The 21098-nt window shown below is 44.3% G+C and overlaps 1 protein-coding gene across 3 annotated transcripts; it reads right to left on the reverse strand.

Annotated features, from left to right (window-relative positions):
- Window positions 1-3265: 3265 nt before the first annotated feature.
- Window positions 3266-20888, reverse strand: Rbm17 (RNA binding motif protein 17). Of its 3 annotated transcripts, XM_052156876.1 has the most exons (13): window positions 20728-20888; window positions 19889-20146; window positions 18498-18635; window positions 16022-16138; window positions 14692-14858; window positions 13950-14047; window positions 11493-11549; window positions 8539-8680; window positions 6766-6929; window positions 5517-5590; window positions 4666-4764; window positions 3651-3723; window positions 3266-3549 (listed from the first exon to the last, which is right to left on the reverse strand). In XM_052156876.1, exons 3-13 carry the CDS (start codon window positions 18618-18620, stop codon window positions 3446-3448), a joined length of 1218 nt encoding a protein of 405 aa, XP_052012836.1. In that variant the 5' UTR covers window positions 18621-18635; window positions 19889-20146; window positions 20728-20888; the 3' UTR covers window positions 3266-3445. The 3 variants fall into 3 exon arrangements, with proteins under 3 accessions (XP_052012836.1, XP_052012835.1, XP_052012838.1); XM_052156875.1 differs by lacking the exon at window positions 19889-20146; XM_052156878.1 differs by lacking the exon at window positions 19889-20146 and having other exon boundaries at window positions 20673-20888.
- Window positions 20889-21098: the final 210 nt, after the last annotated feature.

The following is a 21098-nucleotide window of genomic DNA, read 5'->3' on the forward strand; positions in this document are numbered from 1 at the left end:
TTTAATCCCAGCACGCTGGGAGGCAGAAGCAGGCAGATTTCTGAGTTCGAGGCCAGCCTGGTCTACAGAGTGAGTTCCAGGACAGCCAGGGCTATACAGAGAAACCCTGTCTCGAAAAAAACAAATCCAAAAAAAAAAAAAAGTAAGTCTTGAAAAAAATTAAAGTTACAAGGGACAATAAAAAAAATGAAGAGACAGAGGCAGGAACAGATGATTCTGAGAAGGCAAGGGAAGACACTAAAAAGCGCTAAAATTCAGAGTTTTCCCCTAAATGGGTTCTGCTAAAAATGAATGATACTTGGGTATGTTTCTACAGCCATGTGACAACAGATAAGCAATCTTAACCAGACTGCCTGACAGAAGAGTCCTAACAAACTACAGCTATTTTTTTACTCATGGCCAAGAACTAGAACTAGTCAAGAAGTCCTTCCCCACCAGGTCAACGCAGTGCAGGCTGCTCAAAGGAATACTGCTCATGAGAAATTAGCTGAGTGTGGAGAGAACTATTAGCCCAGCACTGGAGGCAGAGGCAGGAGGATCAAGAGTTCAAGGCAGTTTGAGACTCTCAAAAAGCAAAACCAAAGAGAAACAAGCTATCAAGCCACAAAAAGATATGGGTGGATCTTTAAAAAAACAAACAGAATCTCACCCTGACCACACAGTCCAGGTTGTGCTCAGATGCAGCAGGGGATCACTGATGCGCTAAGTATAAAAAACCAGTCTGGAGAAAAGGCATATGCCATATGATTCCAATCATGTGATACCCCAGAAAACATAAAACTATCAATGTTAAACACATCAGTCATTACCAGGATGATCGTGGGGTTGGGTTTGAAAAGGTAGTGAAACAGAGACTTTTCTATAGTAGTGAATTGAATTCTGCATATCATGATGAGTACACAAGATTAAACATGTGTCAGAAGCCATTAAAACTTCACAGGATGCTCGGTGTACTTTAATCTGAGTAAGTGAAGGCTGAGGGAACCCCAGCAGGGAGTGGGGAACATGACATAACAAATGCTGGAATTTTACACATGCAACAGGAGACAACTACTGATGGACAAGAACAGGGTCACACCTGGAAACAAGCTGGTGCCTTGACTTTAGATTCCAACCTCTAAAATCATGAGGAAAAAAAAAACTTTAAAAACTGCTTAAACAGATAACACGCTATTTTCCTAATTTTCCTAATAATTTCAAGTTGATGTAACTGCCAGCGAGCAGATTTGAACCCTCGGTCTTCGTTCGACACTCCATTGTGGCCTCATTTCCCCAACACCACTGTTCTGAAGTCCTGAGCAAAACAAGCTTGCCTAGATAGTTTGGTTTGGTTTAGATTTCTGAGACAGGCGTTCTTGTGTAGCCCTGACTTCCTGGAACTCACTGTAGGCCAGGCTGGCCCAGAAACTCACAGATCTCCCTGCTCTGCTTCCTGGGTGTGGATTAAAGGTGTGCCTCACCAGCTCCTGGCTTGGCTAAATGTTTGACAACGTAACTGGGGTGACCAGATTTTCAGTCTAGGGAGGTGAGTACTTGCCAATCTCATTTGCATCTTTCAGATGTGTCATTGCAAAGTCTAGCTGTCAATCTGTTCTTTAGATTTATTCTTATTTATCTAAGTACACGGTAGCTGTCTTCAGACGCGCTAGAAGATCCCATTACAGATGGTTGTGAGCTACCATGTGGTTGCTGGGATTTGAACTCAGGACCTCTGGAAGAGCAGTCAGTGCTCTTACCGGCTGAGCCATTTCAGCAAGGAAAGATTCCTTGGTGCTTTTCTCAGCTCAAGTCCTAACCTAACGGGAAGACTCTTAGGGAAGGGGAGTAAAAGAAAACTCCCCAAACTCGGAAGGGTTTTCAAAAGATTACAAACAGGAGAGTGAGGGCACTTATACGGAGCCTGAGTTTGATTCTTGGTACCCACACAGTAGGAGAAACAACTGTATAAATCCTCCTCTCACCTCATATCTCAGGCTGAAGCACGTGAACACACCCCTCCACCTTAAACTAAAGAACGACAAATGTAAATCACCCTGAACCTTACCGGTTAGACTGTCCTGTCAGTTGTTGACTAAAAATTTTAAGTCATTCCACATTCATCACAATGCCCCCTGCTGAGTATAGCAGAACCTACCTGTAAACTGGCACTTGGGAGCTGCGGAACTAGGAACTCAAGGGCATCTTCAGCTACAAGTGAGCTCAAGAGCAGCCAGGATGCATGCACCTAAGAACCTGTCTTAACAGCAAAAACAACTATCTGATGAGCGAAAATCCACACAAGAGTGCAGTTATATACAATTAGTTAGCAAATACAGTTAGGGATGATTTATGTAATTAGAGACTAGGGGAAAGATCATGGCCTTATGTCATACTTATAAAGGAACCTCTTGTGTCATTGGCATCCTCTAGTTGCTGCCACTGAGAAAGCCAGGAAAAGCCACTTAGTACAGAGGACCATTATCATAAGGCAGAAGGCAAGCACTCAAGATGGCAGCTCGCACCTTCTGTGCATTAGAGACGACACAGAACTAGCTATCATTCAGCAGTTGGGTAGCTGGAAGCCCACAGGACTATTTATATTAATATGCACGCCTGACTCCAAGGTAAAGCGGCCATAAACTTCACAGCTGCTTTTGACTGTCCCAATTACAGAATTACAAAAGGCCCCAATTACAGAATTCTTTCACCTTTATTATTTAACCCTAACTCATACAGTATGTACTTTGATCGCAAAGCTCATCTTAATTAGGCTTTATTGTTGTTGTATGCATTCTTCCACTTGCTTGTGTGTGCACTCACAGTTTCAGATTGTGTTGGTACATTCCCAAAGTAGCTGGTACACACTTACAAGCAAGTGCCTTCTGGGTTTGATATTTCTAATCCGTCCTAGAATGATTCCATACTCATATATTTCATAATCCCATAACTGTCTTAAACAGCAAACAGCTCAAGCCAGGCCACTTGCTTCCTCAATTCAGGCTGAGTTTCCCTGCCTAGTCACTAGACTTCCCTACTAGAGAAAGCAAGCATTCTCACCTCAAGCCGGGTGCAAAGATGACTTTGCGACATGATACTACGATGTACAGAGCTGCAGCTCTGTAACATGAAGGCCTTATGAAGGAGGAGGAAAAGGAAGATTTAATTCAAACTCCTTCTGAGCCTTTCTAACTAGACCCTGTAGTGCCCGACATGCGTGCGGCACGGCAGAAGTCCCAGCACAATCAATCAACAGAAGCAGAAGAGAGAAACAACCAGAGAGCACACAGATTTTTAAAGGATTTTTATACTATATTAAAAAAACACAAAATAAAAAAGGGATCCATCAACATATATCTCAGAAGTCCATCCAAGAGTTTCAGTGTCCACCAGCCATGGAGGCTGACGCCGGTGTTAATGTTCAGTCTGCAGCTCATGTAAGGATCAATAAGGTGACTTTAAGTTACAATCAAACTTGTTCTGCTAGATCCAAGACCCTGAATTTATCCAAATTGTAGAAACATGCTTTAACCACCCGTCCACCAAAATACCTCCCATTCAGATCGACAACAGCTGAAAGGCAAACAAAACGACAATCAGTCAGTACAGGAATCTTAAAAGACATTGAAATAGTAACCTTAATGTTTGTTAAGTTCTTTAATAGTACAACAGACCTTTAATTGCCGATTCAACTCTCTCAAATTCTAAAAATATCCGCACTGCTTCGTCATCAGGGGCACCAGGAATCTAGAATGGAAAGGAGTAGGAAAAGTTGTGTCTGTTCACACACTTTAATTTCAATTATTAATATATATGTAAATCTGTGTACACACACAACAAAAGTGGTCAGCCATCAAAGAAATAAATTGCTCATATCAAAACCTATTTTTTTTGAGGGTTCTGTGTCACGGGCTGGGAACACATAACTGAAGCTAAGGAATGCAGTCTGATTTTCTGGAGGAAGCTGCCCATGGCAACTAGCATGCAATCAAGTGTTAGACAGTCGGCAGACAACAGGGTGAAGCGGTGGCAGCAGCAGTGAAAGCCACACGGCTGTGCTCACACAGGTCTGCATTTGCACTGGCTTTGTTGAGGGGTCCACGCCTTCTACAATATGGCTTCATAGCAGGTATGTAAGCACAAGTCCAGCTAGTTCCCAGGAGTCCTTACCCAGCCTAAAGCCCCTTCCTCCCCCACCCAGCCACACCCCTCCACACACACTCTATTCAAAGCCTGGCTCACACATGACAGTAATAGGCCTTCTCCACTTGTTTAGGCTGACGCCATTCTCAAGACCTCACAGCCAACTCTCTTAGGTCTACTTTTTGTATTTTGTATTTCCATTAACATTTGTTATGTGCTGTCTCTTCATCTGAAAATATTCTTGAAAACACATTTCTGGTGTCTTAAATGTTTTCAGTACAGAATGGGCTCTATGAGAGGCAGGAAATACTTGCAAAATGATGTAATAAAATGTTTCTATTATACTACGAAATAAAACCTACTTCTGTTCTTATATTTAAAACTAACTCATGGCTGGGAGTGGCGATGCAGCTTTTAGTCCTGGCATTTAGGAGGCAGAGGCAGGAAATTTCTATTAGCTCAAGATCAGCCTACCTACAAAGGGGGAGACCTCGCCTTAAAGAGGGGGATTTATAACCTGCCAATTACAAGAGAAAATCTCCCTACCTCAAATATCACACATTTCCCAACTTTGCCATATTTTTCACATTCTTCCTTGGTTTCAACTTCTAAGTCTTCATCGACCTCTCCTGCACCGACCATGTTCTATATACAGAGAAAAAGATACAAATGTAATTAACAAATATATGTGGATTTCAGAAATAACACTTTCTTTCTTTCATAAAGGCAGATGTCCTCTTGCCTCTACCCTACCAGAACTAGAACCTTGCGCACACTGGGGAGTGCTCCAAGATTGAGCCCCATCCTAGATGTGGGATGTGATCCCAAAGGGCAGAACGGAACATTCTGCCTCTAAGTACTAAAGCTGGCACTTCTGTAAACAGACAGGAAGCTTTGAAAGTGTTACAACAGTGTGTATGCACCAAACACCGAAGAGGATGTTTCAGAAATGTCTAACCACTTTAACTAGTCACTGCAGTTTCATGTAACACTTTACTGAGAGGCTAACCTAAAACCCATCTGTAAGGATCTACCCAAAGGTATTTGCAAAATTATCATTTTCAGTAATCTTTTCAAAAATTTATTTATTTTTTAATATATGGGCATTTTGCTTGAATGTATGTCTGTGTACCATTTGAGTGCCTGGTGCCCTCAAGAGGCCAGAAGAGGGCAGATCCCCGGGAACTGGAGTTATAGACAGCTGTGGAGCATCATGTGGGTGCTGGGAAACAAACTGAGGTCCTCTGGAAGAGCATCCCATGCTCCTAACCACTGAGCCATTGCTCCAGCCCATACTTTCAGTATTTTATAGGATACCAGTGGGACTTTGTAAAAGCCTGTAAAGACAGGTAGACGGGTGACACAGAATCAAGGGACAGGTTTCTTTTACTTCTTACCCTCAGCAAGACCACTTTAGTAGGGCACTTAAGAATTTCAGTTAATGGATTTGAATCCGACTTCTTGGATGCATCTGTATCAAAACATGAGACACTGTGATCGTTAGTTTTAATTATCCTAATTAAATATAGACATACAGAATCTAGACGTAATTAAACCTAGAGGTCTAGAAAGGCCTGAGAATGTCTGTGAGACAGTATCTTAGTTACACTCATTGAAGTGGGAGGCCCCTGCAGTTTGGGCCTAGCACATACACGGATGGGAAAGTAAACCGAGACCTAGGGAGTACCTACTCACTCATCATCACCTGCTCCCAACTATATGCCGTGTGAATAGCACTTCACGTTCCTGGGGCCCTGACTGCCCCTCAGTAATGGATTGTGACCTGGAGTTGGGTTGAGCCAAATTAACACTTCCTCTCATAGTTGCTATCAGGTTATTTTACCACAGCAACCGGGAAGGACACTAAGAAGTGTTACTGAGTCCCAGACCAAGACTAATTCAATTACAATGCCAGTCTCATCACTGCGTCCTAGAGTCGTCTATAAAGGCCACCAAACTCTGCCATAAAGCCAGGTTCTTCTTTGATACATGCATTTATAGTATTTTTTCAAAGTTTCTAGCTTCTACCATTACCATTTTGCTCATCTCATTTCCTAAAGGGCTGGCAGAGCACACAGTTTGTAATATTTACTCATAACCCTTGTCTTGAAGTAACAGTTTAAGGTTGCTGGCGCCAACAATTAACTATCTAGCTACTCGCCAAGTCGACTTTACATACTATTCCCAATGACATCACCTTTTTTTAACTGGCAGCTGGCACTCAGGCACCTGGCTGCTGCTGTGGCTGTGCACCAACGGGACTGTCAAGTTGTGGCCATATTTTAGAAAAGGGGATTCAGATGAGCTGACTCGGGCCTCACCAAATGAATGATCAGTAAGTAAACCAAAACCACATCTATACTGAAAGGAAAAACCCTGAGGCCCACTGAAGTGTGGAGCAAGCAGACAGCCACTGAGCACCTTTCAAGCTACAGAGATTCTTTGGCTAATCAAAGCAGCCAGGAAGGTTTGCCCCCACAAGCATATTCCATGTGTCTTGTTCTGAAACATAACGACAAGTCTCAGGCTTCATGGTTTCATAAGATAGAAGTGGCAAACATGACAACACTATCAGTCATTGCTTCCAAGGGAGGATGCACCATGCATCCCTCTGGAATGAAGGACCCACGGGGCCTGTGAACTCACCCTGAGACTCGCCCTTCTCTGTCGCGTCACCCACAATGATCTTGCCACCTCGCTTGCTGGTCTTCTCCACGGACAAAGCAGTGCTCAGCCCTTGCTCATGTTTCCCCAGTCCCTGACCTTCCCGGAAGCCATACTTCTGCATGATCTTATGAGCCACTGTGCCACTGTGAGGGAAGGAAAAGGATCCTTAGCGCTGATGCCAATGACACCAGAACACACTGGATCCATGGCCGCAAAGAAGAAAGCATTTGAAAACCTTTTCCAGTGTTAAGAGCACTAATGGAATTGGATTCTTGGTTTACTGCTTTCTGCAAGAGAGCAGCAATTTCCCCCGGTGTCCAAAGGTCCCAAGGGTGTCCCCAGTGACACCATCTGCTTGGCTTAGGGTCACGAAGTCCAGCTTCCACCAGAGCTGCACCTGCTTGTGTTCTGTAATTCCTTTCAGAGTTCCCTTTGAACAAACTATTCCAGGGCAAAGCAAACTCCTACAAAGGCTAAACTATACTCTACTGGAGCTTTCTTAAGATCAAATGAAAAATCCAATTCTTATTTAAATGAAAATCAAACAAAGCAACCATTTTTATGGTGAGCAGGAGGACCCAGAAGCCCAGCCCCTGTCCTCTTCTTCAGCACAGTGCTGTCAGTGACAGCACCCTCTAAGACAGTGCGCTGGAACTGCATTTGCTCTACTAAATGCAGTCTCCATTAGCAGCAGTTGAAACAGTGTGATTGAAGAGAGAACTTCCGTTATTTGAAAAATCCTCCTGCTGTTCATGAGGCCAGCTGTCTACTCCAGCTCTTTCTTTAGTCCCTCCTGAGGGCCCTTAGACCTATACTACAAGCAGCACTCAGTTTAACAGCATGGAACAAAAAATTTAGGGCAGTGCCATCTGAGCAGCCTTTCACAGCATCAGAACACAAATAAAACAGAGAGGCTACACTCCTGCAGTCCTGTGGTCACCATTCCAGAATCTGAGCCAGGTGGCCAAAGAATAGTGAGTTTGAGGCCAACCTGTGCTAGAAGATACTACCTCAGAACAAACAAATAAAATCCACTAGTCTCACTCAAATGTCACTCTTAAAATTGATTTTTTCCCCTAACTATGACAAATACTATAGTTAGAATAACAAAAGGTGCTTGTGGTCTGAGGGCAGTGAGGGGGATTGGTTAGGGACAAAGCCAGGGCTAGCCCGCAGCAGTGAACCTTCTACCACTGAGTTGCGTCTCCAGCCTAGACAGTCTCTTAAAACCAAAGGTGTAAGACCATATGCTAAGGCAGACGACCCATTTCTCCAGGAAAACCCAGTGCCCCTCACCCTTTGAAGACAACATGAACCATCTCTAATCCCTACAAGCTATTTTATTTGCATGTTATGAGAAATGTTGGAATTATCAGAAGCTTCTTCTACATAGCACAATGTGTCTAAAGCATCCCTGACTTCTACCAGAAGGTTGCTTTGCACAAACCCTCACCAGCGGGAAACACTCAGCACGCTATGAACACTGTCTAATCCTTAACAGAAAACATGTGACCAAACAAGTATTTCCCTAGAAATCCAAGTGGCTTCACTTCCAAATGAGCTCCACCTATGGAAAAAACAGCAAATACTTTACATTCTTACTCTCACTGTGTAGCCCAGGCTAGCCTGAAACTCAGACTCCTTCTGCCTCTAAATTCAAGGTGCTGGGGCAGGTGAACTGAGCCACACCCCCAACCTGAATCTGAAGCCACTTCAACATTCTCTCAGCTAGACAGGGCGCTTAGCACTTACCCCATGTTAGCAAGGAAGGAGTTGCTGGGGCCCGTTGGAGATCTTGGTCTGTCCGGCTCCTCATAAACTGGGGGAGGAATAGCAGCTTTGGAAGACTGTGATCGAGGTCTTGAGTCCTCTTCATAAGGAAAATCTCGGGGTACTGTTGAAGAAAGGTAAAGCGGGCTCACCACAGCTCTGCGAAAACCCCAGACGCTTCCTCAGCCCTGCTGCTTCCCCTCAGCCCTGAACTGACCTAACCTACTCTCTGTTAGGCAAGAACACCGTCCCTATCTCCACAGCCTTCCTTCACCGTCACCAGGAAGTGTTCTGAGATTAGTGTTTAGATCTCTCCTTTATGTCACATGTATGACTGAGTGTGTGCATGGACAGATGGATAGATGGGTGGTTGATGCTGGAAGCCTGACCATAGCCTCTGGGAAGCGAAGCAGTGAGCACTCCCCAGAGGGGCCATTGTCTCCCCTCCCCCAGCATTTTAACAATTAAACAATAAACATTATGAAAACAGCGTTCAGAACAGTGGGCACATTATTAACACACGTACTCTGCTGCCCTGCCGTCCCTGTAACATTTTTGCTTTACAAAATCTGTGTGGCGTTTTAAAAACCAGAAGTGGTCATATCCTCCCACGCATTCTTTTGTTTGTTTGTTTATTTTCTGAGACAGTTTCTCTGTATAGCCCTGGCTGTCATAGAACTCACTCTGTAGACCAGGCTAGCCTCGAACTCAGAAATCTGCCTGCCTCTGCCTTCCGAGTGCTGGGATTAAAGGTGTGCGCCACCATTGCCCAGCTCCAAGCACTCTTTTTAGGTCTTTCTGAAATGCTGCTCATCTGTTAAAGCCCTGACTGAAATGACAACTCTTGCTTGACTCTAAGATTCCAGTAAGACTCCCATAGCATAAGAGCGGCCCTAGCTGCACAGATCATTAAAGCCCATTGTTGAAGTCAGGAATGCATTAACCCATTGTGCACCAGCATCAACAGGAAGCTTTAAAGACACCAGATAAGTGGGCCCTGCCCACAGAAACTGGTTTATTGTCAGGTGTTTTAATCATATTCTTAAATATCTTCCTTTAAAACATAATAAACAGTATAATGTATATTTAAAGTATATTGGGGCTGAAATGGTGGCTCAATGGTTAGGAGCACTGGCTATTGTACAGAGGGCCCAGGTTCAGTTCCCAGCACCACATGGTGGATGATAACCTACATAAATCCTGTTCCAAGAGATACAAAGCCCATTCTAACCTCCACAGGTACCTGGTATAATGCAGGCAAAACACTCATACACATAAAATTAGAATAAGTATTTTCAAAAGATTATTGATGGTTTTGTACTGGCTGGTTTTGTATGTCAACTGGACACAAGCTGGAGTTATCACAGAGAAAGGGGCCTCCCCTGAGAAAATGCCTCCATGTGATCCAGCTGTACGGCATTTTCTCAGTAATCAAGGTGGGGAGGGCCCCTTGTGGGAGGTTCCACCTTTGGGCTGGTGGTCTTGGGTTCTATAAGAGAGCAGGCTGAGCAAGCCAGGGGAAGCAAGCCAGTAAGAAACATCCCTCCATGGCCTCTGCATCAGCTCCTGCTTCCTGACCTGCTTGAGTTCCAGTCCTGACTTCCTTTGGTGATGAACAGCTGTGTGGAAGTGTAAGCTGAATAAACCCTTTCCTCCCCAACTTGCTTCTTGGTCATGATGTTTGTGCAGGAATAGAAACCCTAAGACATGGTTTTAATTTTGTTTTAGGTGTATGAGTGTTTTTGCTGCGTGCATCCCTATGTACCATGTGCATGCATAAGTGGTGCTGGTGAAGGGCGGAAGGTGTCAGACTCCCTAGTACTGGAGTTAGCAATGGCTGGTATACACTATGTGAGTGCTAGGAATTGAACCTGGGTCTTCTGGAAGAGTAGCCAGTGCTCTTAACGCCCACTGAGCTACCCCTGCAGGCCTGGCCATTTATTTTCAAAAAGTTTAGGCATGGCTCTGCATAAAGCACGGGACAAAGTCCAACCATAACTTCCGAGTTTTAAAAGAGCTCCAGGAGAGAACTGACAGTGGGTGACCATTTTTAGCAATGTGAGTAGACAAACGCTGCTCAGTCATTCTCTAAACCTCAGGAACAAAATCTGCTGCCTATTTGAGATTTGTTAGACAGGCAAAACACTCATACACATAAAGTTAGAATAAATAAATATTTTAAAAAGATTAGTGATGGTTTTTAGTTTTGTTTAATTTACTTTATTTTTGTTTTATGTGTATGAGTGTATTGCCTGCATATATCCCTCGAGCACAAGCTAGCCTGGAACATCACTGTAAACCACAGGCTAGCCTTGAATTTGAGTACTTCCTGCAGTGTCCTCAGCTCGTCCAGGGGCATGAGCTACTTTTTACTATTGCTCTTATTTACTTCAGATGAACCTTGACAAACATGAGACCTTGACAAAAATAACAATAAAAATCTCCACTCCAAAAAAAGTCAGGCATTTAATCCCAGGACTCAGGGGCTAGAGGCAGGCAGATCTCTTAAGTTCAACACCAATCCAGGACAGACAGGGCTATACAGAGAAACCGTCTTGAACCTTACCTGGCAAAGAAAAAAACAAAAAACAAAAAACAAACAACAAAAACAACCCCCCCCACCCCCCGCACCCAATTCTGTATTTCTGAGTTTGGCATTAAAAAGTCCCACGTGTGGGCTGGGGCATGGTGGCATCCCAGCATCAGAAGGCAGAAGCACACCCAGCCCGGCCAGTACTCTACAGCTGAGATCTTGTTACAACACAAACAACACAAAGCAAGGCATCCCAAGCGCAGCAGGCAGCAGGGGCCACTGTGACTTCAGGGAGAGAACCAGGCCATCGTGTTCCAAACTCAGGAACCTACAGATCCGAACTCAGGATCCTCACTGTCCACACGTGTGAGAATAAGATAACAAAAGGAAGAGATGCACATACGCTCTTTGTCTTTCTCTACAAGAGAAGTCGGTGGGGCGATGGCAGCTCCTCCCATACCTGTGAAGACACAAGGACTGTGGTTAGCAGTGTATTTTAAGGAAAAAGCCAAATTAGCACACCAATTTGGCATGTCTGTAGTTATGGCTTTATCCTGGTTTCAAAAACCTTGGACAGTAATTACAGCTTCCGGCTTCCAATTGAGAAAACAATCAGAGAATTTATCCAAACAAATGAAATAAATCCAGTTCACTGTGATGTCAAAGCCACTGCCCCACCAAGCACAAGCCTGACACCTCTTGGGAGAATGAGGCCCAGCTCTTAGGAGCACGTTAGGCAGTGCCACCATTCCTGCCCATGTCAGGTGGTCAGATAACGTGGACACAAGTGGAAAGACACGACAACTAGGATACTGACTCCTGTAGTGAAGGAACGCTTCACTATAGAAATCCCAAAGCACAGTTGTTCTGGCCACACCTCTAACATTAGCACTTATCTGGTCAGATGTACTGTGACTTCATCAGTGGACAGTAAGATCAAATGAAATTGGCTATAAGCCCAAAATGTTTCACAAAAGAAATGAAAGCCAGTAGACATGCATTATGATGGACAGAGTGGGTGACATATGTTAACAAGAAATATAAACCTAAAGAAAGCCGTAAATTTCTTAAGAGATTTTTGTTTTGTTTTGTTTGTTTTTCAAGACAGGGTTTCTGTGTAGCCCTGGCTATCCTGGAACTCACTCTGTAGTTCCTGCCTCTGCCTCCCAAGTGCCAGGATTAAAGGCGTGCACCACCACTGCCCGGCCAAGAGATAATTTTAATAGATATTAAAAATGTCATTTTCTGTTTTGTTTGTTCAGACTGGCCTTGAGCTTGTGCCCGTTTCCACTTAGGAAGTTCCAGGACGGCAGACGCACGCCACTGTGCTTACTCCTAGAGTCCACGTCACAGAAGAAGCATATTCAGAGAACACAACAATCATCAGGACACCAGTAGGAGTCTCAGAGTAGTCTATGGCTATTCCGTATTCTCAGACTTCAGTAGAGTAGGAGCCACTAAAACCTTGAGAGGTTTAAAGCCACGGAGAGAAAGTAGGACTCCTGTGCACATCACAGGAGGGATGCTGCTGGTTCCGCCAGTCACAAGTTCAAGCACAAAACGTCTCACTGAAGTTGCATACTTCCTGTTATTATTTAAGGGAGAAATCTTCTTAATATACAGAAAGCACACCTTACAAAAAGGATAGTTACTTTATGGGCTGGGGACATAAGACTTAAATGTATTCAACACAGAAAAAAATGTTAATCAAAACCAAATTGTGGCTGATATCGTGCATCAAGTACACTTAGTGTTATGAGTATACTTATAACACTACATTCAATAACACGGTACATTCAATAAACATTAACATTATTCTAAGTAAGAAAAGCAAGGGAACTGTAGTGGTATATATCTGTAATCTTAGCATTCAGGGAACTGAGGCAGGAGGATGACTGTGAGTTTAAGGTATGACTGGGTTACAGTTTCAGGGCCGTATAATAAGATTGTCTCCAACACCAGCACTGCCAACACCACCACCAAACTAAAAAGCCAACAACCAAAAAACAACAATACAACTACATTTAAACTCACTTATCCATCTAAATACTAAGATTTTTTTTAAATCATAAACTTCTTCTTTTCCACTTAGCAGATATTTTCAAAATTTAAATTATACAACAGGCTTTAGCATATACCTGGGGAGACCATTACTGTCACAAAACACAATTAAACATACAGAAGTTAGTAAGTGTCGTGACATATAATCTTTAGGTTTTGTGTTTGGGACAACAAATCACAATGAGGTCTTCAGACAAATAAAAATTAAGGGTAAGATAAAGTGGGCCTATAATATCCAGAACGTACTGTCCCCGAGACTCACACTGTAAATATAATCTGCTCAGAGTTGTGAACGTCTGGGACGCTAAGGCAGCGCCTGTCTGGCAGGAGACAAGCAGAGAACTGAGTCTGCGTCCCAGTCAGCACAGCAACAGGAAGCCAAGAGACGATTCTGTCCTTTTAAGTGCCACTCGCGACTGCTTGTGGTTGCTGCTAAGATGGTCTTTTAAACACAACTAAACCCCTTCTCACACAACTGTAGGGCGGGCAGGAAATGCCCTCGGACTGAGAAGAGGCGAAGATGACAGGCCTCAAGGAAGAGCATGGCAGAAGTAGGCCTAATGCTGTGCTGTTCTCACAGTGGACAGCAGTGTCTTGCCGTGTTTATAAAGTTCAGAGGGGGGTACACATTAAACAGCATAAACCAGAGCTGCGACAGCACGTGGACTGGTGGCCTAGGGTGCGGGCCCAGCCCCCCAGTCCCCACACCAGTGTGAACTATGGCGTGTTCACACAGTGGGAAGGGAAAGCAAGGCAGGGCAGCACTGAGTCTGGGCGAGCTGCTCCGCTCACGCCTTACTTCTTTTCCTCCGCTCTCGTTCATAATCTTCATCCTCATCAGAATCTGGGTCAGGTCGTCTTGAAAACCCACTGGCTTCATGTCTGTCTTTACGCCTCCTATGACAAAGTAACAAATGGTCACCACAGACAAAGCTTAAATGTTATTGTGACTTCCTCTTAGCAAAACAAGACAAAAAAGCAAATAAATAAATAAATAAATAAATAAATAAATAAATAAATAAAATAAAAATAAAAATAAAACCCAAAGAGAAAAAAGGAAAAATGTTCTTTGAATATAAATTGTTAATTTTTATATATATTCTAGGAATGGATACAATAGAAAACTTTAGCTTTAATGGATACATGGGTACCATTCATAGGGAAAGTCTAACATCTGACTTTTGATGTTATGGCATGTGATTTCAGGAACTGGGAGGGGAAAGGGAGAAAAGTCTACAGTCAGGAGAATATATATATGAGAGAATAAATTAAATTAAGAAATAAGTCCTATTATCTATACTTTTAAATTATAAGTATTATAAGTACATTATAAGTATTATAAGTACAAAGTCTATACTATAGGTTTTTAGAGTGTATAAATAAATTTTCTTAAGTGTGCTATCAATGTGGGATAGAAAGAAAACCAAGTAAATTTTTGTTGACTGACACCATAACCTCAGGCCTAGAGCCAATACTAAAGCTCACTCATTGTAACGCACACTGACTGAAGATATTTGCTCCCAAATCAAAACGAAACTTACTTTTCTCTCTCCTCTATTTCCTTCTGTCGCTCCAGCTCCCGCTGCCTCTGCCGCTCTTCTCTCTGGCGCTTCACCACTTTCTCATAATCATTGGGGAACATGGGGTCATATTCATCAGCTAAGGGGATCAGAACTTCCCCTGCAGAAAACCCAGTGGGCACAGGGTCCTGAGGAAGCAAGACCACCTCAGTGAGCACATCTCACATCCTGCAGGGTTATCACAGACGCAAAGGTCACAGGATGAGACAGAGAGGCCTTCCACATTATGTAAGGATCCTGTTCCAAGTGCCTAGGAGGCTCCCTCACCAGACGGCAGCACAGCCTGGCAGTTAAGCAAACGCTTACTTACAGAAAAGCACCGACAAACACACCATCTCTTAAATGAGGTTTAAACTGTCAGTCATCATCTAATGACATCTGTACACACATACACTTGAAAATGGATTATCATTTTCCAGACTTCCCTTGTTCCCTCGAGATAGTGTCTCACAGGCCACAGACTAGACACATAGCCAAGGATGACCTGAGCAGCTCTTCTGCTTCCCTGGAACTGGCCCTATTAGTGGCATGCAACATTATGCTCATTTTTTAAATTTTTAAAAATTTCTCTAAAATGAATTCCATTACTGTTAACATACAGTTAGAAATAACCTCCTTAGAAGAATTAAGTTACAGGTAGTCTACTGGAGACAATCCACTGAAACCATTAAAAATGTCCATATAGGGGCTGGAGACACACACCAATAATTAAGTGCACCAACTGCTTTTCCCAAGGATTCAGGTTTCACTGTCGTCACCCAGATGGTGGCTCCCAACTGTCCCGCCTCCGTCCTAGGGATGCATCCGCACAGGCAGCAGGCACACATGCAGTGCAGTGCACTGAAACATGCAGGCAAAACACTCACACACATAAAAACACATTTAAATGACCATGTAATTCTATAGTTTTGACCATGATGGATGGACAGTCACTAAAAACAAATTAGAGAGCAGAAGGCAGAGAAGCTACAGAAAGATATTCTAAAATTATGTAATTTTATAATGCCTGGAGGGTATGCATGATTGAAAAGATATGCTTTTCGTTTTTACCCATATTTCATTCCCGATGTTTCCATAATAAACTATTTTAGGTGATAAAGGTTTTGATGGTGATAAAGTAAAACTTGAGTTGAAAATAATACTAGCTTTCAATGGCCTACTGAAGAGACCCTTGTGTGGGGCTGGAGATGCTCTATCAGAGGACAGATGGGAGGTTGACTCTCAGCACCCACACAAGGTTCACAAATGCCCAACTCCAGCCCCTCTGGCCTCCACGGCAGGCGTGGCTTACCTTCAGCCCAGCTGCCACATGAGGGGGCGTGTCTACGATCTGTCGGTCATCTGAAGAGCCTCCTCGCTTTAGGTCGATGACTGGGGCGAGGACTGTACTTTGCTTTGTCCTTTGGCTCTGACATCAGAAACATGAAAAATACACCAAACTTTCAAATTAAAGTTCATGCTACTCGCAACAAGACAGCTTTTCTAGTCCCTGTAATCAACCTTTGGCTGGGATAAAATGAGCCTTAAAACAGTAAGAGTCTACCACAGTCAGTGTTTTTACTGTGTCCTGAGGGTCTTATGGACCCAGGCCAGCCTCCAGTGCCCTAGGTAGCAGAGGATCAACTTGGGCTCCCTGTCTCCTCCCTCCATATTGCTGAGGGTTGGCTTATCACCAGACCCAGTGTACACACAGGGGACTCAACACAGGACTTCCTGAAAGCTAGGCAAACACTTACCAACTGACCTACATCTTTATTGCCCCTCCTGCTTTTCTTTTTGCTCCTTTTTAAAAGCACAGATTTCCTCTATCTTTCTTTCTTTTCTTTTCTTTCTTTTTGGATTTGTTCCCCCACCCCCCCACCCCCAAGACAGGGTTTCTCTGAGTAGCCCTGGCTGTCCTGGAACTCATTCTGTAGACCAGGCTGGCCTCAAACTCAGAAATCCACCTGCCTCTGCCTTCCAAGTGCTGGGATTACAGGTGTGTGCCACCACTGCCGGGCTCTATTTTTCTATAAAGTTTACAGCAGATGTGGCCACTTTATGGCTAGCCTTAATCTTAGAGATCCACCTCTGTTTCCAGAGGGTCAGCCCTACCCTACTTCTTTTAAAATGATTACCCCATCCAAATAAAAATTGTTATGTATGTATGTATGTATGTATGTATGTATGTATGTATGCATGCATGCATGCATGTATGTATGTATGTATGTACACACGCATGCTTGGGTGTGCATGCTTATGTGTGAGGCCTGGGTCTCTCCTTCCGCCCTGGGGTTCTAGGGATCAAACCCAGGTCAGCCTTCACTCACTGAGCCATCTCACCATCCCGGCAGTTTCCTAAACACACTTTTGATTGCTCCATCTTCACTGATACCATCTCCATTTTCCCTGGGACACTGTTATTACAAAGGCTGCTTATTCTACATGTCTCCTTATACCTCTAACTTCTAGCATATCTAAAACCTGTTCCGACTGAGGTTGAAGCTCTCAGACAAGAGTATCTCACAGCAAGCTGGAGAACAGCACCAAATCCTCAGATGCTGTGGCCGACCATATGGACTCACAGTTATCAGGAAAGTTTAACTTCTTGTTTACAATTGAAAAAGTTTACAAGTGAAAGTGGTACAAACTTTCACTCTTATCAGGAATCTGAGCTCTCTGGACTTTAACGGTGCTCTAAACAAACAGCGTATCATCCAGGAATCATATACAAAATCACAATATAAACCCTGACTTCCCACCATGGGGTTATGACAACCACTTATTTGCTCATTTTAAAATTTAATTTGCATTTCCAAAAATGAAATACAAATGAAACCATACCTTCGCCTTTCAGATACAGGTACACTTTTCTCTACCAAGTACTTTGACAAGTTTGGTTAGTACTCTCAGAAATGCACTGAAGAACCCAAGAGAAACAATACAATGCAGCTCCCCTTCCACATCGAGAAGCTTCAAAACTCATGCCAGAAGGTTAGCAGATGATATTTTAAAGTAATGATCCATCTTGACTGATTAAAATCTATTTGCAATTTCAAGATATTAGCTAATAGCTGACATTAGAATATGTGCATGGCTGGGTATGGTGGTGATCCCAGCACTTGGCAGGCAGAGGCAGGCAGACTTCTGTGAATCTGAGACCACCTTGGTCTGCCCAGACAGCTCAAAGCCACATATTGAGATCTTGTGTTGAAAACAAACACAGAAACAAAAAAAGTTGCACTATTTCAAAGACAATGCCCTAACAGGTATACAGCACAGACAAGCAATTCCTACCTATAACCATACATGCTGGGTATGCTCACGAACATCAGAGCCTTTCGTGGTGCACACAATTATTACCCCCAACGAAATCAAAATTATTTAATATGTATGTATGCATGCATGCGGTGGCTCTGATAATTCTGCAAAGCTCAATTCCAAGCTTCCTACAATAAACTAGCTGGGACCCAGCCTAGACCAGAAGTACCAGAATATTAGGACTACGGGTACAAAAGCGGCATCTGTAAATAGATTGCAGTTAGTCTCTGACATACTCCAGTGTAAAGCCAGTCTCATGGCTGAGTTGAAAAGACTGCTTTTCTTTATTCTTTCTCCATTTAATAGTCCTGTTGTTTCCACGAGCCAGGAGAAGTAATCAACTCTCCATCCCTTCCCCATTCACTCTTTTATATTTATTCAACAAGGGGGCAAAAGAGCAAGCTCAAACCAAGCCATTCTCAAGGGACTCAGTAGACTTTCCCACCCCTGCTGAGGCCTGTCCTTACCTTGGCCTGGGTGAGCGCCGCCTTCTTCACCTGGAGCTGAGACTGCAGAAGCTTGAAGTTCTTGGACCAGCCTTCGGTTTTTGAGTCACTGGTCTCCACTCCCAGGTCATCATATAGGGACATCTTTTTGGTTTAATGCTGAAAGACAAGCAAGGGCAGTGATTAAATAATGCAAAACAGAAGCAAGTTATGAATGTCTCTTGTGTTACGATAGCTGCACCATGGACCCTCCTGTCACAAATGCCGGGTTCTTTCTAGTCTGCAAAGCCATACCTAGGCATTAGTTTAAAAACAGTCCTCTTTTAAGACTGGTTCCCATGTCGCTCAGGCTGGCCTTGAACTCATCACAAAGATGAGGCTGGCTTTGAATTTGTGGCTCTTTCCTATACCTCTTGAGTGCTGCGATATGCCACTATGTTAAGCCTAGAATTCATTCTTATTCTAAAAGACTGTGGTGAACTGACTTCTGAGTAAATCCTTCAATTATAGAACAGATAGTGAGGTCAAAAGGAACCTCTCTATTATTAACTATAAAGATCCAGGGGCTAGAGAGATGGCTCAAGGGTTAAGAGTACTGGTTGCTCTTCCAAAGGTCCTGAGTTCAATTCCCAACAACCACCTGTAATGGTGGCTCAGAACCATCTATAAGTCCCAGGAAGGCCAGGGCTGTTACAAAAAACAAAAAACAAAAAAACCTCTCTCAAAATAAATAAATAAATATCCCTCACAGGTGTAGCCAGCCATTGGGTTTTAGTAAATTCCAGATGTAGCCAAGTTAACAACCAAGAGTGACACTCACAAGTCTACCTGTTAACTTGATCCACAACACAGTCATATCTTATCCGCAGGACCGAATGATGACGATTTACAGAATCATTTATTCCCCTCCGTGTGTAGCTATACCATATTTGACAGTTTAAATTCCCCATCTGTATTACCAAGATGCCAAAGGCCCCAGACTATTAAAAGCAAACTGACTAGAGTAATTTTTAACTTAAGCAAACAGCACACCAGATTTCCCTACGGTTCTGAAAGACTTGTAGAATGACCTACCTACCAGAGCGAATTGTTCCCTGTTGGAAAGATGTGTGAAAAATTCATGCTGGGGGAGGGGGGTCATGTAATAACAAATCAGGGCGTCCATGAGAACCCATATGGTAGGAGAAAAATGCCTCCCAAAGGCTGTCCTGTGATTTCCATGTGTGGCTTGTCCTCGAACTTAATCTCCTGCCTGCACCTTCCAGGCACTAGAATTCCGGGCATATGTCACCCTGGGCTCGATTACTTGCATTTACTAAAATCTGTTATTTTGAAATGCTTAGAGCTCATCCCAATATAAATGTGTTCCCATAATTCATAAGAGCCACTTGTTGCAGAGAGACAGAACTCACCTACTCTGAGAACAAGAATTCATCCCTCTAAATCCCTCTTCATCCCTTGTCACCGCCTTAAACTGCAGAATACTCTACAGCGCTCCTCTGCTGTTGCTTTCCCACTCGTTGGTGCGGCCTTTCTTTCCACCTGTAATAAAACTCCTCTAAACGGAATAAACATCGGCTCCTCTTCCAGGTCTTTCCAGTCTGTACTCGCTGGTTCTTCAGATCAATCCAGACCTGGGTTTTCGCACAAGCTTCTTCGAGATCTAACCCCTGGAGAAGTACCTCACTGAGCTTGCAGCACGCATTCATAGCACAACTGGTCCAAGCAGAAGCAGCTCAAAAGCTAGTGGAGGGACAAGAGCGCTACAACTCCCCTTAACCCAGGCCTTAGCATGCTGGGGTTTACAACTACCTCTCCACGTCCGGGTGAGACAACGTCCTCAACCCTTACTTCTGGAAGGAAACAAGTTTTGTTGTTTTTTTTTTTTGGGGGGGGGGGGCTTTCCATTCCTGAGGCCCGATGTACTCTGGGTTTCTGGGGTCTAGCGACCCAACAACTTGATCTGGACGTGGGCCACGAAGAAGAGAAAGGTACGTTCTCTACTGTCAAGAGGATCGGGACGGTGGAGAGGAGATCTAGGCGGCCCGGAGGAGCATGGCAGGCTGAAGGAGCCCACCGTGGAGGGCTGGGAACCCCCGAGCAGCTCGGGGTACCGCGCCCGCATCCCCGCGCCCCTCACGGCGCGGCCTAGAGCCGCGGCCTCGCGTCCAGCGCACCCGGTGAAGGCGCGCTCACCCGAGGCTCCGTTCCGGATCAGACCGCCTGCCGGCGCCGCCGCGGAGCCACTCACCCGGTCTTCCGAGACGATTCTGCCCATGGGCTACGGCGGCGGCAGCGCGGAGCCCGGCCGCCCTGCGCGGAAGCCCGCCCACCGCCGGAGCCCGCCGCAGCGCCGAGCCTCCACGGAGTCCGCAAAGTGATGCACCGCGCGGGGGAAGAGAGCGGAGGCTGCCGGGAGTACGCGTCTGCGCCTGCGTGTGACACGCGGAAGTAAAGGTGCACAGCCCGGCTCGCACTGCACCCTGCTGACCGGAGGACTACATTGCATCTCGTCTCTGACGGCCAAGAGATGGCGCCATTGGCACAAGGTTTCGATACTCATGTGCCTTCTGACACATGAGCAGGAGCCATGAGAATCCCCCTACTAGACTCCAGTTATTC

The sequence above is a fragment of the Apodemus sylvaticus genome, chromosome 14 (genome assembly GCF_947179515.1).
Source record: "Apodemus sylvaticus chromosome 14, mApoSyl1.1, whole genome shotgun sequence".
NCBI lineage: Eukaryota > Metazoa > Chordata > Mammalia > Rodentia > Muridae > Apodemus > Apodemus sylvaticus.